The sequence below is a fragment of the Carassius gibelio genome, chromosome A1, assembly GCF_023724105.1.
Source record: "Carassius gibelio isolate Cgi1373 ecotype wild population from Czech Republic chromosome A1, carGib1.2-hapl.c, whole genome shotgun sequence".
NCBI lineage: Eukaryota > Metazoa > Chordata > Actinopteri > Cypriniformes > Cyprinidae > Carassius > Carassius gibelio.
The window spans coordinates 7,481,759-7,499,286 of NC_068371.1; the positions used below are offsets into that span (position 1 = coordinate 7,481,759).

The 17,528-nt window shown below is 39.3% G+C and overlaps 1 protein-coding gene across 3 annotated transcripts; it reads right to left on the reverse strand.

Moving 5' to 3' along the window:
- Positions 1-951: 951 nt before the first annotated feature.
- LOC127974627 (protocadherin-10-like) lies at positions 952-17,141 on the reverse strand. 3 transcript variants are annotated; one of them, XM_052578231.1, is made up of 5 exons: positions 14,179-17,141; positions 13,010-13,068; positions 12,601-12,707; positions 3,895-4,052; positions 952-1,509 (listed from the first exon to the last, which is right to left on the reverse strand). In XM_052578231.1, exons 1-5 carry the CDS (start codon positions 16,666-16,668, stop codon positions 1,456-1,458), a joined length of 2,868 nt encoding a protein of 955 aa, XP_052434191.1. In that variant the 5' UTR covers positions 16,669-17,141; the 3' UTR covers positions 952-1,455. The 3 variants fall into 3 exon arrangements, with proteins under 3 accessions (XP_052434191.1, XP_052434111.1, XP_052434033.1); XM_052578151.1 differs by having other exon boundaries at positions 3,735-4,052; XM_052578073.1 differs by lacking the exon at positions 952-1,509 and having other exon boundaries at positions 3,453-4,052.
- Between the last annotated feature and the right edge of the window lie 387 nt (positions 17,142-17,528).

A 17,528-nucleotide genomic window follows, 5' to 3' on the forward strand; every position in this document is an offset into this window, starting at 1 on the left:
GTCACATTTACTGTATATTGGCGCTAATGACAAAAACCAAAACATTTTTGTATATTCTCATTTTGTGTTTCATAAATGGTTTTACTACAGTGGTTCAACTGTAGAGCATGTTGCATTAAATTTCAATGTGTGTTATATATATATATATATATATATATATATATATATATATATATAGCATGTATATATATATATATTTATTATAACCTTGTAAAATGTTTTTGTATTTAAGACTTGACAACAGATTTGACAACTAGCCCTGGTCTGACCTGTATACTGTATGTAATCTGTGCCTTTGAGAGAGAATAACATCAAATAACTATAGCATAAAATAATTCTGCATTTATAGACAGAAAGGCCACACAATTTGAAGCCCCGATTTTAATGTATTTTTTTTTTAAGTCTTTTCAGCACTTTGTATTGGTTTATGGCAATATGGTGTTTAGGAAACTATCCAATGGGCTACACAGGTTCAGACAAAAAGTATATATATATATATATATATATATATATATATATATATATATATATATATATATATATATATATATATATATATATATATATATATTTATATACTGTATATGTGTGTTTGTGTGTGTGTGTGTGTGTGTGTGTGTGTGTGTGTGTGTGTGTGTGTGTGTGTGTGTGTATATATATATATATATATATATATATATATATATATATATATATATATATAGTTATAGATATAGCTCGATTTATAGTTATTTGAAGCTTTAAGATAGAACAGTACACACTTGCACACATGAAGATAACCACAATGTCAGATGAAGTATCCACAGGCCAATAAGAGAACAGAATCGTCTTTTTTCCTTTTTTTTTTTTTTGTCCACCGCATCCACGCTTTTCTAAAGATAGTCATTTCAGGAGAACACTTGACCACACTGATTAAGAAGAAAAAATAAACGACTATAGAAAACAGTCAAGTCTAAAACGGATAGTTGAGTTTATAATGCACATAGTTTGGGCTGCTCTCTGTACAGTATGTTTGTACAGTGTGTACGCATGTGTGTTTATGTTTGTGTGTGTGCGTGTCAAAATGGGTAAAGGGCTCAGATAGGAATAGTTTACAGTGGACTGTAAACAGAGACACATTGATAGAGCGGAGAGAGCGAGGAAACAGCCGTGTCCATTGATCATCCATTTTTCTCCTTTTGTCTCTCCATCACTCCTAAGCTCTTTCCCTCTGTTCTTCCCTCTTCTCATCCAGTTTTTTTTTGGAGGAGATTTGGCAAGGTTTCTCAGTCCTGCTGAGATTTCTCAGGGTCCTTACGTCATCAGATCGCATCCCATATAATCTGTTTCAGATGTCCGACAGAGTTGGAAACGACCAGATCGGCCGTGATTGAGTTCAATAAAAAAAAAAAAAATGAAGGCAACTTTATAAAAGAAACCCTTGATGCTTTTGGCCGGTTACATTACTGTGCAAACTCACGCTTTTTCTGGAATGTCCACACGGAAGGTGCTAGGAAATCCTTTTGCGTGCTATAGGGCAAAAAAACAAGAAAACACGATAATCATTAAAATCTGAATCTTACCAGTCCAAATATATTTCCCCAAAATGAGTTGATGAAGTAAAAGCATCACTTAAACTACGTTTATCCATTCACCACAAAAACATCACATTTATCTCTGGACAATAACATTAATATATAAATCAGATCATGTGTTTGATTGATAACTGTATCAATGATTTATTGTGTGATTATTCAGTCAAATATTGAATGTAAAATGCACTTTATATCCCTTGTGCTGTCCTGAAAATCTAAGCTTATGCAGTTTTTGAGGGGGGAAAAAACATTATTTGTGGATAATTTTGGCAATGTTCAAAATTTTTCAGATAAATTAGGATAACTGAAAGAAAACAAGTTGATAAAAAGATTCAATTTAGTATTTGGAAATACTATAGCATAAGGAGAAATTCATAAGCAATTTTTAAAAGACTATTCATTTTCGATGAACTAGTGTGCCACCAGTATTTTCACCAGCAAAAAAATATGTTTTTTAAGTCAGTTATTTCTATGTTTTGCTGTAGTGTGTCAGTAGTAAATAACAGTTTACTTTTCCAAACATTATTTTTGCCATTAATTGTAATAATCCAGTGAGATTTTTGTTTGCACAAGGAGTCTGACAGCAGAGATCTGATCTCACCATCATCAGTCTGTCTGGAATAACATGAAGAAACAGAACAAACAGAGACAGGATCAATCCAGAAGAACTGTGGGAATGTCTCCAAGACACTTCAAGAAGCCTACCTGCAAAGCTACCTGAAAAACAATGCTCAAGTGCATATAAGACAAAAGCTTTTTTTAACGCAGTGTGGTCACACACCAAATGTTGATTTTATTTAGTTCAGTTAATATAATCTATTTATGGCATTATTTCTGACAGCATTCTCACTTTACGGCATTTTTACCTAAATGTTTGCCTAAAACTGTACTGTAGGTTTCTTGAGGCGTTTTGGAGACATTGCCACAATTTTTCTGGATTTAGTCTGTCTCTGTTTGTTCTGTTGCTTCATATGTGTGTATATATATATATATATATATATATATATATATATATATATATATATATATATATATATATATATATATATATACAGTACTGTAAAAAAGTATTTTAATGCATATATATATATATATGTGTGTGTGAGTGTGTGTGTGTATGTGTGTGTGTGTGCATTTTTGCAGATAGACTAGACTAAACTAGACTAGAGGTGGTGCTTGGGATATAAGAACCATCATATCCATGTTTTTGGGAGAATACAAACACATGCACATGCACACTTTGTCTCCGCCCACAGGAAAGCACACAGTACACTTGTCCATGCTTTAGTCCAGTAGTAGAAGGTAGTAGTACTGCATTAAAACAGATACAGTGACAAGATACTGGATGTCTCAGCAGCTGTGAGCGTACACTACCACAGTTTGCATGCTATAATCAGAGGCGAAGAGGCAGTCACAAGTGTGATTACAGTAGAGCTGTGGCGTATGGTGATTAGAACAAACATAGAGGAAAACACATGTAGATAATGTTGGATTTTGTAGGATGTATATGAAACCCGAGAAATAACCACTGCCATTCAATATGGCATGCTGTGTATTTCTGTTTATGTCATATGATGGACACAGTGGCTGAAAATGTGCTAAATCATGATTATGTGAGATGCAGAACCTTGTGATGAGATATAGACATGTTGTACAGACATACCATGTGTCTTACATGATTACGATGAGGATAACTTTCAGCTTAAGGAAAAGTCACAGCACAAAGTATGTGTTTATGTAGGTCTGGATGACAAATTAGTTGCAAATTCAGCATTCATGAGCCAAATTTGTAATGGTTTTTCACCAGTGTCTTCAAATGCTTTGGGGAGAATTTAGAGGGCAAGGAGAAGACAAAATGTTGGACACAACTCCACAATTTCACTCAAAAAAGTCCTTTATTGATATGTCCATATATTACACATGTATTGTTTTTGTTTTTTGTCACTTTGCTTTTGAAGGAAAGGGGAAAACAAATTGAAAAGTGAGAGAATAGGTCAAGAAAGGGTGTTTAGAGAAAATGAGATTACATATATATATTTTTAGAAATATAAATAATTCTATACAAACAGAGCCAAGGGTTAGATTTGGAAGAGATGACGGCAGTGGATCAGATCTGGGGGGGGGGGGTTCAGAAATCGTACACTTTGAGCGAGTACTCACACAGATAGTTGGGTTTGTAAGGCGCTTGGGCGCTTGGTAAGAGTGTGTGTAGCTCATGGCGTGTGAGCGTGCCGTGGTGTGACTTGTCTTTGCCGAACGTAGAGAATGATCTATTATCGGCCCGATTGCACGCATCGCCCGGAACCACGCTCTCCTGTACCTCAGTGTCCGGCACCGCATCCATTCCCGGGACGTGCAGGTTGCTACGGTAATCGGCGCCTTGGCGACTGTCGCCAGGCATGAAGGAGGGCATCCAGCATCGGTCAGAGTGACCCAGAGCCTTGCACTCTTCAGTGCAGTTGGAGAAAAGATCAGCTCCTGTAAAAGAGGAAATATTATGAGAGGAAATATTAGTCAAAATAATATAGAACAATACTGTATATAATTAATGGTGTTACAATATTTAAAAGTATAGTTCAAGCTAAAATGTTATTTCTGTCATCATTTACTAGTGTAAATGTAATTCAAAACCTGTACTTTCTAAAACTTTCCTTCTTTAGTAAACAGAAAGTAATAGATTCATAAAATAAATAAAAATAAATCAAACTATCTTCTTTTTTGTTCAGAAAAAAAAGTAAGCTACAGATTTAAAATGACATGAAGGTTGAATAAATGATGACAAAATTATTTTTTTACATGAACATCCCATTTAAGCTTAGAGATTTTAGAATTAATTTTCTTTATTACTGTAATTGGTATATTTCCAAGCAATTGGAGCCACTTTTTTTTCTTCTTTTTTTTATGTTTCAGAATATATTAGATATAAAAGCAAAAATACCATGCATAATGGTAAAATGAACTAAATTAGTGTGTGCGTGGGAGCTTCGATGTCACTCTTGTATGCGCTCCGAGATCTATTTAGCACAAAAATGTTTTGTGGAGGCTACACGCTTCCTCACACCAAAATCTTCTGCTTTCCCTTTATCTGCCGCTCTTCTGTGTAACAATCCGATGTCAACAGTAACACAAAGGCAAAATTACTATGAATTATCAAGAACACAGAGTCTGAAATTATTCATATTTGAATGGAGATGATTATTTAACCAGACAGATTGCGAGCTTTTTACTCGTTTTATAACCAACTGCAGCCATTGTCGGGCTTCAGCAAAGCACGGTAATTGACTGGAAGGCGGCCCGCTGAAAGAAGGATAGTTATAAACACAAAGCAGTGAACTCTCCAGCCCTTTGTTTCTCCCTCTCTGCCTCTCCATGTCCCTCCCACTAACCCATATTAAAACGAATCTGCTATGATGTTTTCATGCTCTTTTCATGCTGTTAATTTCACAGTGTCTCTCATCTGCCGGTTTCTCAAGTCCTTCATACAAACACAAGGCAACGCAACCAAAACTAACTACACTGGGAGAAACACACCCCGTCCTCCAAACACACACACTCATAAGCAGACACTTTTGCTTTCTGACTAATGACTACACAGAACATGATAATTAGCCGGTTTCAGAGGAAAAGAACGAGAGCGGAGCTTGAAAGGGAAATAAATGAAAGAGAAGGGCAGAGAGCAACGTGGCATCACACTGAACTCTAATAAAGGCCTCTGCATTCAACCCCAGCATGAGATGCAGTCATACAGGGAGCTTGGAGGCCAAAAGTTTGTAACTATTAATGTTTTGGCAAAATGTTGGCTAATAGATATAATTTAATCTGTACTTTTTCATGTTATCTGCTAACTCCAGTGGATGTACATGTTTTTTTTTTTACAGTTTTCCACCTTGTAAAATACTTGTATTTTCCTGTGAGGTTGGGTTGGCTTTGACACATTGAGCTTTGGTGCTAATGAGGGAGATGCTAGTTTGAGTCCACTGCATGTTCCTGGGCTAACAACGTTGTTAATATCTTGTCATATTCCTCTATTTAAAAAAAACAAACAAATAGAAAAACAATTTGGGTGGGGTGGGGGGTGGATTAGTTAATGGTGGGTACAGTATCTTACCTGTGGGTCCTTTGCAACAGACTAGGATCAGCACTTGTAAAATATTTGCTAAGCTTAAGATCAAGGTAAGGGATATGAAAGTTTGGACTAGGAGATAATTGTAGAGTTGGGATCAGCGTTAAGCCTGGTTTACATTGACGCATTCACCCTGGCTTGAACCATCACAGGTGCATGTGCACTTCACAGCATTTATACCTCATGTGCACTGCATTGCACGGTTCTCTACTAAGAAGTGATATTTTTATTCAGTACACCAGTATATAAGTGCAGGTGAACAGGCAAACTATTACAAGCAATTTCACAGTACAGGAAGAAAAATAGTGTTAAAAAATTATTGGAAGTCATTATCTGACTTAAAAAGTCTGATACAGCTCCATCTGCTCAAGCAACCTTTGGTTTGCTGCATACAAAAATTGCAAGCATCCACTGATGTCACTGTTGGTGTGTACACCTTTTAGGTTGTGCAGATGCATCAAGCATAACCCTGTTCCAGGACCAACAAAACATGATCCAGGAGCATAGTCTGCAAAATAACAGTCAAGGTGAGCAGAATAATACAGCATGGTATGATCTATTATTCAGCACTCGCATGCCCTGTCTTAATAAATTTCATGAAATATTAAACTCCTAATTTTTTATTAAAGATGGAAATCATATTAGTTCTTTTATCATAATATCGCTATGAAATAAGGTATTACTACTGTATGTCAGTTAGGTGTTCTGTGCTAATGTCTAATAAGAACATATGTAAACACTTGTCAGTGATTTTGTAGTATTTGCCTCTGTACTCAATATCACTTTCTAACCTGTTAGTGTTTTTAATAGACTAAAATGAAGTGCTACATGACATCATATTATGAAATGTGATATTTCATATACTTAAAAAAAAAACATTATAGTAATGAGATCCAGCAGCTTTAAATACCTTTACTGTAGAGTCAGATCATATCAATATTGTCCTGTCATGTGACACTTCCTCAAAATTAAATTTTGTGCTTATTTATTTATTTTGTAATTTCCATGCACTGCACTGGGAGTTCCGGTGACCAGAGAGGCTAAATGCAGAAGCAACTGTTCACAGAGTCCATTACAAAGAGCCAGGTCCTTAATAATATTATCCTTCAGAAGGTCATATAACTTTGGTAGGAAAGCAGCAGCACACAAATCTTTAAGTATTTGCAATGAATTTTTTGAATTTTGTGGCATTTATTGCCTTATTTTGCTTTAAAATATATAATCTTGTTTGATTTAAGTACAGAAATCGTTGTGATACTTTAACTAGTTTTAAAGGATGCATGCATCAGTCTGTAAATAGTTTTTCCCTCACTGATCTATGCCTCAATTTCAATCATGTTGTGTAATAAATAATCAAGTTATAATTGATTGAAGAACCTACGACTGGGTGTATTTCTGCACATCTTCTATATATTTCTATTTAATTCTTACTTAAAATACAAGTATATTCTTATTTTTTTATTATTTCATTTTTTTAGTTACAGAGTGCCATAAAAAGACCCATATTGGAGCGGGTACAGTGATGCAGCAAGGTCATATTCAAACAGGTACAACGAGGAAGATCAATTTAAGAGAGGAAATGTGAAGTGAAGGAAAAAGGCAGTGAGGATGAAAGAGTCTGTAGGCTGATATGGGAAATCTGAGACACGTAAAGACAAAGGCTGACCGAGGAGGAGAGGGAGGGGGTGGATGCATGTCAGGACAATCTCTAATCTCTAATTCCTTGTGGCAGAAGCTTTTTCTGAGTGAGATCAAAGAACAAATCTGCCCTTCTGATAAACCTGACCATACTATGAGTGTGTGTGTGTTTGTGTGTATTGATGCTGAAGTGAACACACAGGGGAATGACTTTTTATTAGTGTAGAACTGTTGTAATGATCTGCATAGGTAACCAGGACACATGTTACTAGTGTGGCTTTGGGGCCTGCAGATATCTGCATAAAGCGCTGGAGATTAAATAAACTGACCCGGAGTTCAGAGCTTAGTAGTATCGCTATAGGTGACTCTAAAAGATGATGCAGCATTATTTAGTGATCAAAGTGTCTGGCTATGTTGTGCACACACACACACACACAAAAAAATATATGGACTTGTATCACTTATAGGTTGTTCATTTTTATTTAAATATCAAATCATTTATCAAATTTGCCTCAAAATTGGTGTTAACAAAGTAAGAATAGAGCTATAAAATGCTAAAAGATACTTTAGTTCATCTTGAAATCTCTGTTTTTGAGTACGTCTAAGCAGTTTTTGACATTGCTTAAACCCTAAAGGAGACATATGTGAGATTACCTGAAAAGCTTAAGCAAAAGTCTCCATTTGCTCTCTGTATCATTGCTGTCAAGGAAAAGCGAAGTTTAAAGAGATTTCTTCTGCGATTCTTCTTTCCTACGTGCTCCTCAGTACTTCTAATCTTACAGATGCGACATCTGAACCCATACTCGGCTCACATCTCTGTTGTGAAATCCATAGATCACTTCCACAGCCTATCCACTTATTTATTTCGGAGTGATATATAAGGACAGAAATATGTGGGTGTACACAGAGGCATACATCTTGTTAAAGCAGGGCCCCAAGGCCATTGTGACATCATCAGTATTAAGTACACAGATAAACCTGACTTCGTACAATCAAACTCAATGTAATTAGAACAGTGGCCTCTAAATATCCCCACTGAGCGAGCAGATAGAAGCTCACAGCGTGACGTTCACATCAATATAACAGTCACACGCAGAGACTCGTGTAGAACATGTAGGACCTGATACCGTCTGATCTGACTGAGGTCTGCTGTTAATAACACATTAAACTACCAGACTGTCATGTCCTGATGGAAATAATAGTGCTTCAAAAACAGCTAAATAATAGAGTTTTTATGTATTCAGCGGAATTAAGGGGTAGAATTTTATTCTGATACAGATTTGAACCATCATATTGGGGTCACCAGAAAAGAAACCAATTTTGATGAAGATTGAGGATATATATGCAAATGCTGGCACACGGAAGCAACAAACTTGACAGGATTTTTACGTATGAAATACTGTCACAATTATTTACACAGAACATCTTTGATTTTATGTATTGATTTTGGGCATTAAAAGCTCACATATGATCACATTTAAATCATAAATAAAGTTGCAAAGAAACTTAGCTGTAGAATTCGAAGATCAAAAGTTGAAGCGAAACAGTAATATACCGCAATCACAGATGTTTCTATACAAACAGGATTAGATTTCTTAGAGGACCCCGAGTTAACAGCAATGGTTAGGAAGGAAAAACAGATATTTTCAATTTGGACAGGGTTTAAATCACTGGAACACAAAATGACCATCCTCAGGGAAAACAAATCCTATTCGAATAAGGATTTAGGTTGAAATGGTTTGGTTTGAATGCAGTTGTTAAATGGTTCAATCAGAGCTAAATGCTGAAATTTGGGCAGAAAGCTCAGCATTACTGCTCTTTGGATAAAACGAACACGACCATGCAGCATCCATGATGCGCTGCAAGTGGCTGACCTCAAGGATTTGATGATTTTGTTTTTAGCCATCAAGAGAAATCTGAGCTGTTAGAATAATTGTGTTTAAAATCTAACAGTGATATGGTTCAGCAAACAGCATTTGCATGGTTTATTCCATTATTCTGCAATACAATACATCCTCGCAATTACTAGTGTAGCAGGTTGTGTACTATAGATTAACACCTGCACTTCATAGCCAATAAATAAATACAGAAATAAAAATATCTACATAATTGCCCATGAAATCCTATAATTGCAGACCTGTATTTGATTAGATATTAGATATCCTCAGTGCAGCTGGGAGCTTTGTTGGAAACATTAATGATCGAACTAGATGCTGGACTCTGGGGCTGCAGACATCTAGAGAAAATAAAAAAGAGAGAGAGAGATGCTGCGCTGAGTACAAACACACTGACTAACTAAGCTGTTCTCCATCAGGAAGTGCTCTGCATCCCACTGTGTGCGTGTTATTTTCGTCTCTTTCCGCTTCTCTTGCATTTTCTCTTCTGGAGACCTCATCACATCTTTTATCAATGGTGTGCAAAAGTATCAGAACAAAAAAGGAAAAACACTGCCAAAGCCCTGATGAGCAGAATTTCCCTTCAGAACACCTGTCGTCGGGCTGACCAAAGACCAGAGCACACATGCTGAGGACAACAGTTTTTGCTAGGGTTGGGAGAAAAATTTGGCCAAATAGTTTTGAAGAACAATCAGGGTGGGATTTCATTCAAAACGAACTAACTACTAGATACTGAAATCACCTAAATGGTCAACCTTATCACCAATCTTGGGGAGTGACTCTATTAACTTCAACATTTTTCAGTAATGTTAAGCACATAATGAGTTTTGGTGTAATGCGACAAAACACTGCATGACTGCTTTTTGTCACATTGTATTGAACACAGAACTTCATACTGAGCGAGCTGAGGCAATAATCCAAAGAATAAACAGCTGTTTGGATGGATAACGTAAATGAATCATTAAAAAAAAATCCACTAATTCGTTTTAGTTGCTGCATGGTATTTTCTGTTTTGTTTTGTGTAGCAAAACATGCTAAATGGGGTTGTTCATGACTATATTTCCGACTGTATGTCATAATGTACATGTATTTTAATTGTAATTCGATTGTATCTAATGTAAAATGTTGAGATCTTTATTGTATAATTTCCAGAATCATCTGTTTCCAATTTATTCCCCGAACATTGGCTTTCACTATAGCTACAAAGTGTGTGTGTTTGTGTTTGCGCGTGCAGAGCAAATGGAGTTGCTCTGATTGGGATCTGATAGCATTAAATTAGAGCGACAGGAATGATTTGATTAACGTCATCACCACAGATTCCTCATTTATAGATACGCATCAATCTATCACTCACTCGTGTTAATCTAATTGTGCAATTTGTCACGCCTCTGTCTCTTTGCAAACAAATGCAGATCTAACAGTCTAAATCACGGAAAAGTGCCTTTCTCTAACCTCAGCTCTTCTAGCTTTACCCTCGTGCTTGTCTGAGAGACCCCAGGGTCATTTAAATAGCTTGAAAGATATGCTCGCTTTAAAGTACCAGGCTTTTCTGATCTTATAAGAATTATAAGGAAAATTTCAGCTATTTTAAAACGTGTCATTAAAATGTCACATTACTTACATCGGTGCATACACCTTTTATTACAAATTTCTTGTGTCTTGAAAAGGTCATATTAATCCAAAACCTGAAATAACCAGGCAGTTTGTGTTAAATATATATATATATATATATATATATATATATATATATATATATATATATATATATATATATATATATATATATATATATATATATATATATATATATATATATATGAAGAAGAAGGATAACACTTCAGTTATGTCTGCCAAATGAGTTTTGATGAGGTCAAATGTACATTAAAGATTTAAAGAGAAAGAAATTTACTCCGTTATTTGGTAAAACTTTACAATGAGCTACCATTACTTTAGCTAACACATTATCTAATATTTACAGATATATATTTTGATGTTACTTATGTTAGAAAATTACCATTAAATAAGATGCATAAATATTAGTTCTTAAGACTAATAAATCTTAATAAATCTTTTGTTAGTTGATGTTGACTAATATATTTAACTAATGATAAAAAAAAGTGTTACCTCTTATTTTTTACATTTTCATTATTGTGATACTAAACATAAGAGCAATACACTCAATATCAACAGAATATGAGGGTCCCAACATTTATTTTTCTGTCTCTTCTATTAATTCAGACTGATGTCTCCAAATTGGCACTGTAAGAACAAGAGGAGGTGAGGTAGGGGTGTGTGAAAGAGATAAGAGTGTGTGTGTGTGTGTGTGTGTGTGTGTGTGTGTGTGTGTGTGTGTGTGTAAGTGGTTGTTAATGCAGTGGTTCTACCCCTGTCAGTGTCCCAGGCCTTCATCTTAACCTTGCTGTGATAATTGGCTATGCGGAGACAGGCACTGAAATGGGAGTGCAGAAACTGCGAGCTTGCCAACACACACCCAGAGGAGAGCAGGGAAGGAAAGGACACACATATCTTCTCATTTTACCCCTTTGAAGCTCTAATAAGTTTCCAAAAAATCTCAATCCCTCTCTCCCTTTCTCCTTCTGTGATTTTCCTCCCAGAAAGGATCATAGGCCTTCCTACAGTAAAATGTTCTCATACTGTAGTTACCTTAAATGCGAATCCATGCTATTTTCAAGAATTTGTATTCCATTGTGTTCGGCACACACGTAATATGTGGCAACCCATCATCTATCTGTTTGCCAAACCAGAGGCTGAATGTCATGATTCTTTGGAGAGAAAGGTCAAAGCCTCATCCACCTTTATCAATAAATGAGCAGCAATGAAATATAGAACTTGAAAGTCAAAAAAGCTCATCGAATTGAATATAAATAAATAAAGAATAAACAAAATATAATCTAATTCGTCTCCAATGAATGACTGCCATTCTGTCATGCTTGACTCGGACGTTTATAGCATTTGATATGAATGGAAAAATAATTGTGTTTGGATGGTGTAGCTGGGGTGGTGGGCAGCTGTTTGAGTTCGCTACCGTGGAAGCTTTCAAATACTCATTAAATGCTTCAGAAAGCCTGTCCATCAGACAAGACTGTCTTGTTCGCAGCATTGACAGAAATCCATTTAACTCTGTTGACAGATGTATAATTTCCACGCGGTCCCTATATTGATCCACTGCTGGAATCGGTTGAAGGCTTGTCCCGTTGCTTTCAAAGCCAAGATGCGAACAATTTCTCAATGTCTATCGCTGCCTGTGTTTCCCCTCAGCATTCATTCCCCAGGGGTCTGTAACTCGTCTACGCTTCTTTCAAATCTACTATGAGGTCGACAGTAGGTGACAAACTCGTATCCAACTCACCTGCTGTGTGGCCCCGGTTGGTGGCGTCGTGGTCGCTGTCTCCCTGCTCGCTATCTCCATGTCCGCTGTCTTTAGAGCTGACGATATCTGCCTCTTGAAATGCTGAACTACAAGGGAATTTTTACAGTTTAGTAGTCATTTGGTAATTGGAGCTTTGTACTGCTTTTTCCCATTAAAAGTATTGATTGTTTTGGTTATTTAAGACTTTTGGCATAGCTTAGACTGCTGATTAAATTCAGTATCAAATTTTGTATCATACTTGTGCTGTGTAGCATCAAACATAACGATGACACATGCAATGCAAAAATTAAGTTTTTTCTGATATGTATTGATGTGAAATGTATAGATTATAATATATTGATATGAAAATATAATGTATGTGCACATTGAATTTAATAAGTCGTCTCACCTGTTAACACGACGGGGCCTGTCAACCAGGTAGCTGAGTTCATTTCTCTGGTGTTTGGTCTAAACGACAACAACAACAATAATAAATAGTAATAATCATAACGATGATGAAGATTATTATGATGATTAAGTTAATTTGATATTCTACATTTGTCACTAAAACACTGGTCAGGCCTCTGTTCTGCTCTGTTCATGCACTAGAGCACCTCAACCATAGAACCGCCTTTGTTCCACTGATACCCAGCGACTGTGTGCTTGGCATACTTAAACCCTCGTCCCATACACTCCCCCCTCCCTACTCAGATTGACTCCAGGGCTACACCCTTTCAGAGAGTGCCAGGGGACAGTAAGGTAGACTTGTCAGATGGGGGGCTCACTTAAGATAACATGGCTTGTCTCTGAAGCAAAAAGGAAAATGGTAGTATCAGAGCAGAAATGTTGTACCTGCTTGTAGCTACCCTCAATATTCATGCCGCCCATATATTCCTGTTATTGGTCAATCGATACAGGATTTTCATTGATCAATGCTGACATGTTTACATTTGGTTCTTATCCAATCTTGAATGTGTGGTTACATCCTTATATGTAACTGACCCTTAAGTGCTGTATGTAATTAAAGTGCCTGAAAATAGCACTACAGCCCCAAGCTACCTTTAAGAGCACTGGGTGAGTCATAAGCAAGCAGATGATTACAATCTGACATTACAAACACAGGAAGCTCAAAGATCACCACTGAATAGCTGCTTTAGGTGCATATACTGGGAGATTTTTACATCCACTGAATTTCTCACAAGAATTTTGATCAGTTCTGTTAAATTTTGAGATTTCTGAGTCTCACATTACTGCATTTGTAATGAATGTTGAAATGCAGTTAAGTTATCAGTGAAGATTGTGACTTTGGCACCACTTTGCAATACAGCAATTCACAACGTGTAATTTGATAGAAAATAAATTAAAACACTGTCTAACCCTGTCAAAAAAAATATATAGACTACACACACACACACACGCGTGTTCATATGAGTTCATTTGAATTTTCTATGAAAGTATATATAGGTTATAAAAACCTAAGATTGAATACGATAATGTTAATTGACGATAATGATGCAGATATTTCATACTGGATTAAGATAAAGTGCTGTCTGGATAGGTAATAAAATGTGTTTTCACCTCGCTTGATAAAATGCTCCCGTTTGAGATGATATCTGGTTGCTGATCCGCGTATCCGGTAACGATTGCACCGCACGGGTTGTGCTCTGTGTCTGTGCTCCGGGATGGGCTGCATGGTTTAAGAAACATCAGGTCGGTTTTGGCAGACTCCGGTGTCAGACACACCTGGTAGCAGTAGTTCTGGTTCTGGTGGTGCGAGCCGAAGCTGCCAGACTCCTCCACCGGCACCTGTGCGGTGCTGGCCACGTTAGTGCTCTGGACGAGCATGATGTCCGATTTACTGAGCTTCTTCTTGCGCCCGCGCGCTTGGCGACTGCAGCACTGACAGCACGAGTCTCCGGCCATGCACGTGTAGATGTTCAGTTTCTTGTCTTTTTGACAGCGCACCGCCAGCACGATCATGGCGAGTAGGAAAATGAAGGACACGGAGCCGAGCGCGATGATGAGGATGAGTGTGAGGTCCAGCGAGCCCTCTTTGGACTTGACCGACCCCCGGTCGCCGCTCCGGCCCTCAACAATGCTGTCCACGAGCACTACGTTGATGCTCGCGGAGGACGACAGCGGCGGCTGCCCGTGGTCGCGCACCTCGATCAACAGGTCGTACGGGAGCGGCGGGTCCCGTTTGCTGGACACCCGGCGCGCTGTACGTAGTTCACCGGTTCTCCAGTCCATCCGGAACATACCGAGCTCGTTTCCTCGGAGGATGCTGTATGACAGGCGCGCGTTCTCACCATCATCCGCATCCGTGGCCACAATACGGGTGACCAGGTATCCCGGCTCGGCTGAGCGGGGTAAATGTTCCCTCGCGGTGCCGTTTTTGCCCAGAGGCGCAATTATAGACGGGGCATTGTCGTTCTGGTCCACTATGATGACGTTAACGGTGGAGTTGGCCGTTAACTCGGGTGCACCGGAGTCTTTTGCGTGGACCATAAATCTGAACTCTTTTATTTGCTCGTAATCAAAAGAGCGCAGCGCGTACAAGTAGCCGTTCTCAGAGTTGATAGACACGTAGGTTAAGATGGACATACCCTGTATTTCGCACTCCAATATGGAGTAAGTGACATAGGCGTTCTGTCCAACATCAGGATCCACGGCGCTCACCGCGTAAATGTAAGCACCTGGGACGTTATTCTCCGTCACGTACACGTCGTAAACCGATTGCATGAATCTAGGAGTATTGTCGTTTTCGTCCGAGACGTGCACTTTGATGGACTTGCTTGTGGAGAGAGACGGCACCCCTTTATCTTTGGCGACCACCGTGAGCGTGTAAGACTCCACTTTCTCGCGATCGAGTGCACCGTCCGTGACGATCGTGTAATAGTTTTTGAAAGACGACTTGAGTTTGAACGGAACTTCGCCGTGCAGCTCGCAGCTCATCTGTCCATTCTCACCGGAGTCACGGTCCGTGACGCTCAGCAGAGCAATCACAGTGCCCGGGGCAGCCTGCTCGCTTACCGACTCCGTGACCGTGCTGAAAAAAATGTCCGGCGAGTTGTCGTTCACGTCGATGAGTTTGACCAGAACTTTGCAGTGCGCGGGCACGGCGTTCGGGCCCATGTCTTTCGCCTGCACGTAGATCTGATGCGTGCTGCTCTCCTCGTAATCCACCTCACCGGTCACCTCAATCCTCCCAGTGCGCGAGTCGATGTTAAACAGATCCCGAATGCGCGGCGGATTGTGAGTACTTAGAGAGTAAACAATCTCTCCGTTTTGGCCCTCGTCCATATCGGTGGCGTTGAGCTGAATAACGAGCGTGCCAACTGGGGAGTTCTCGCGCAAACTCACAGAGTAAACGGATTGATCGAACGTGGGCGCGTTGTCGTTTGAGTCCAACACTTTAACCACTAAAAGTGCGGTGCCGGTCCTCTGCGGCTGCCCTCCGTCCACGGCGGTAAGCACGTACCTGTGCACCGCCTGCTGTTCACGGTCCAAGGGTTTATCCAGCACGAGCTCCGCAAAGCGGTTGCCGTCGCCCTGCGTCTGTACGTCCAAATAAAAGTAGTTGTTAGTGGTGATGGCGTATGTGCTCAAGGCATTAGTCCCCACATCAGGGTCGAACGCGTTCTCCACAGGGAAGCGGGTGCCCGGTGTGGCGCTTTCGGTGATCTCCACCGTGATGTCCGTCTCCGGGAAACTCGGCGGATTGTCGTTAATATCCATGACCTCGATCTCGACGCGGAAAAGCTCGAGCGGGTTCTCCAAAAACACTTCGAGGTGGAGGAGGCACGGGACGGTCTGGCGACATATCTCCTCTCGGTCGATGCGCTCGTTCACTACCAGCGCTCCGTTCTCTAAGTTGACCTCCAGGTACGGCGTGCGCACGCTAGGAACGGTCTGGAAACGGCGCGCGGAAAGTTTTGTGATGTCCAGCCCCAGATCTTCGGCGATATTTCCCACAACCGTCCCGAGCTCCTGCTCCTCCGGTACCGAGAAGTGCAGCTGCGATAACCCTCCATCCAAGACTGAGAAAAAGAGAAATATCAAGATCATCTCCAAACAACAAGTGCACTCCTCTTTATTCCCCCGCTCTGTCTTGACACCGTTTCTTCTCCAGACACAGCTTAGGAATAACCCATCGCTTTGGTCCAAGAAAACATATGCACTGTGCAACTTCCCAAACGAACCAGAAAGCTCCTTTGTTGTACGGTGTTAGCCTGAAACCATGTCGCCAAATGCGCAAGATCTATAGCCATTTGATATAATGCGGTCTCAAGAAGAGCAGAATTTAGTAGTCCGTGCGTCACAGCAAGACATTGTAGAAGCTACAGAAGTCCAGATCCTTATTAATGAAAAGTAAAATGTTTCCAAAACTCTTTTGCTTAGTGAGAGAGTAGATCACTTTGAAATAAAATCCCGAACGCGAGCTATTGCAGACTAATAACACTTTTCTACATATAGTTGTCTAATAGTCCATAATATCTGCGGGATGCTTAGAAATCCGTAGGTCCCCTCTTCTCGAGTTCTAAAAGGAGAGTGAGCGTCAGTGCGTGGTTTTGCGCAGAGCTCTTGCCACCAGCAGCCAATGGACGCCCCGGACTGCCAGCGCTGCGTCACCTGATTCGACCTAGACAACGTCAATCAGATGCTCCCGCCCTCCTCTGTGCGCCCTTACCTTGCCACTCCAGCTCTCTTTAAACAGAGAATGTGAACTGATTAGCATGTCTTAAAAACTCAAACAGTAGCATTTAAGGTAAATATTCAAGGCACGGGAGAGCATAATTCAAGGAGCACAGAAATCCGTTGTTTTTGTCTGTCAATTTAGTCTTGACCAATTAATTCGTCATTTAGCATTTATTACAAGAAATGTAAGTGTCTGTGTATATAACTACATATATATATACGATTAATGT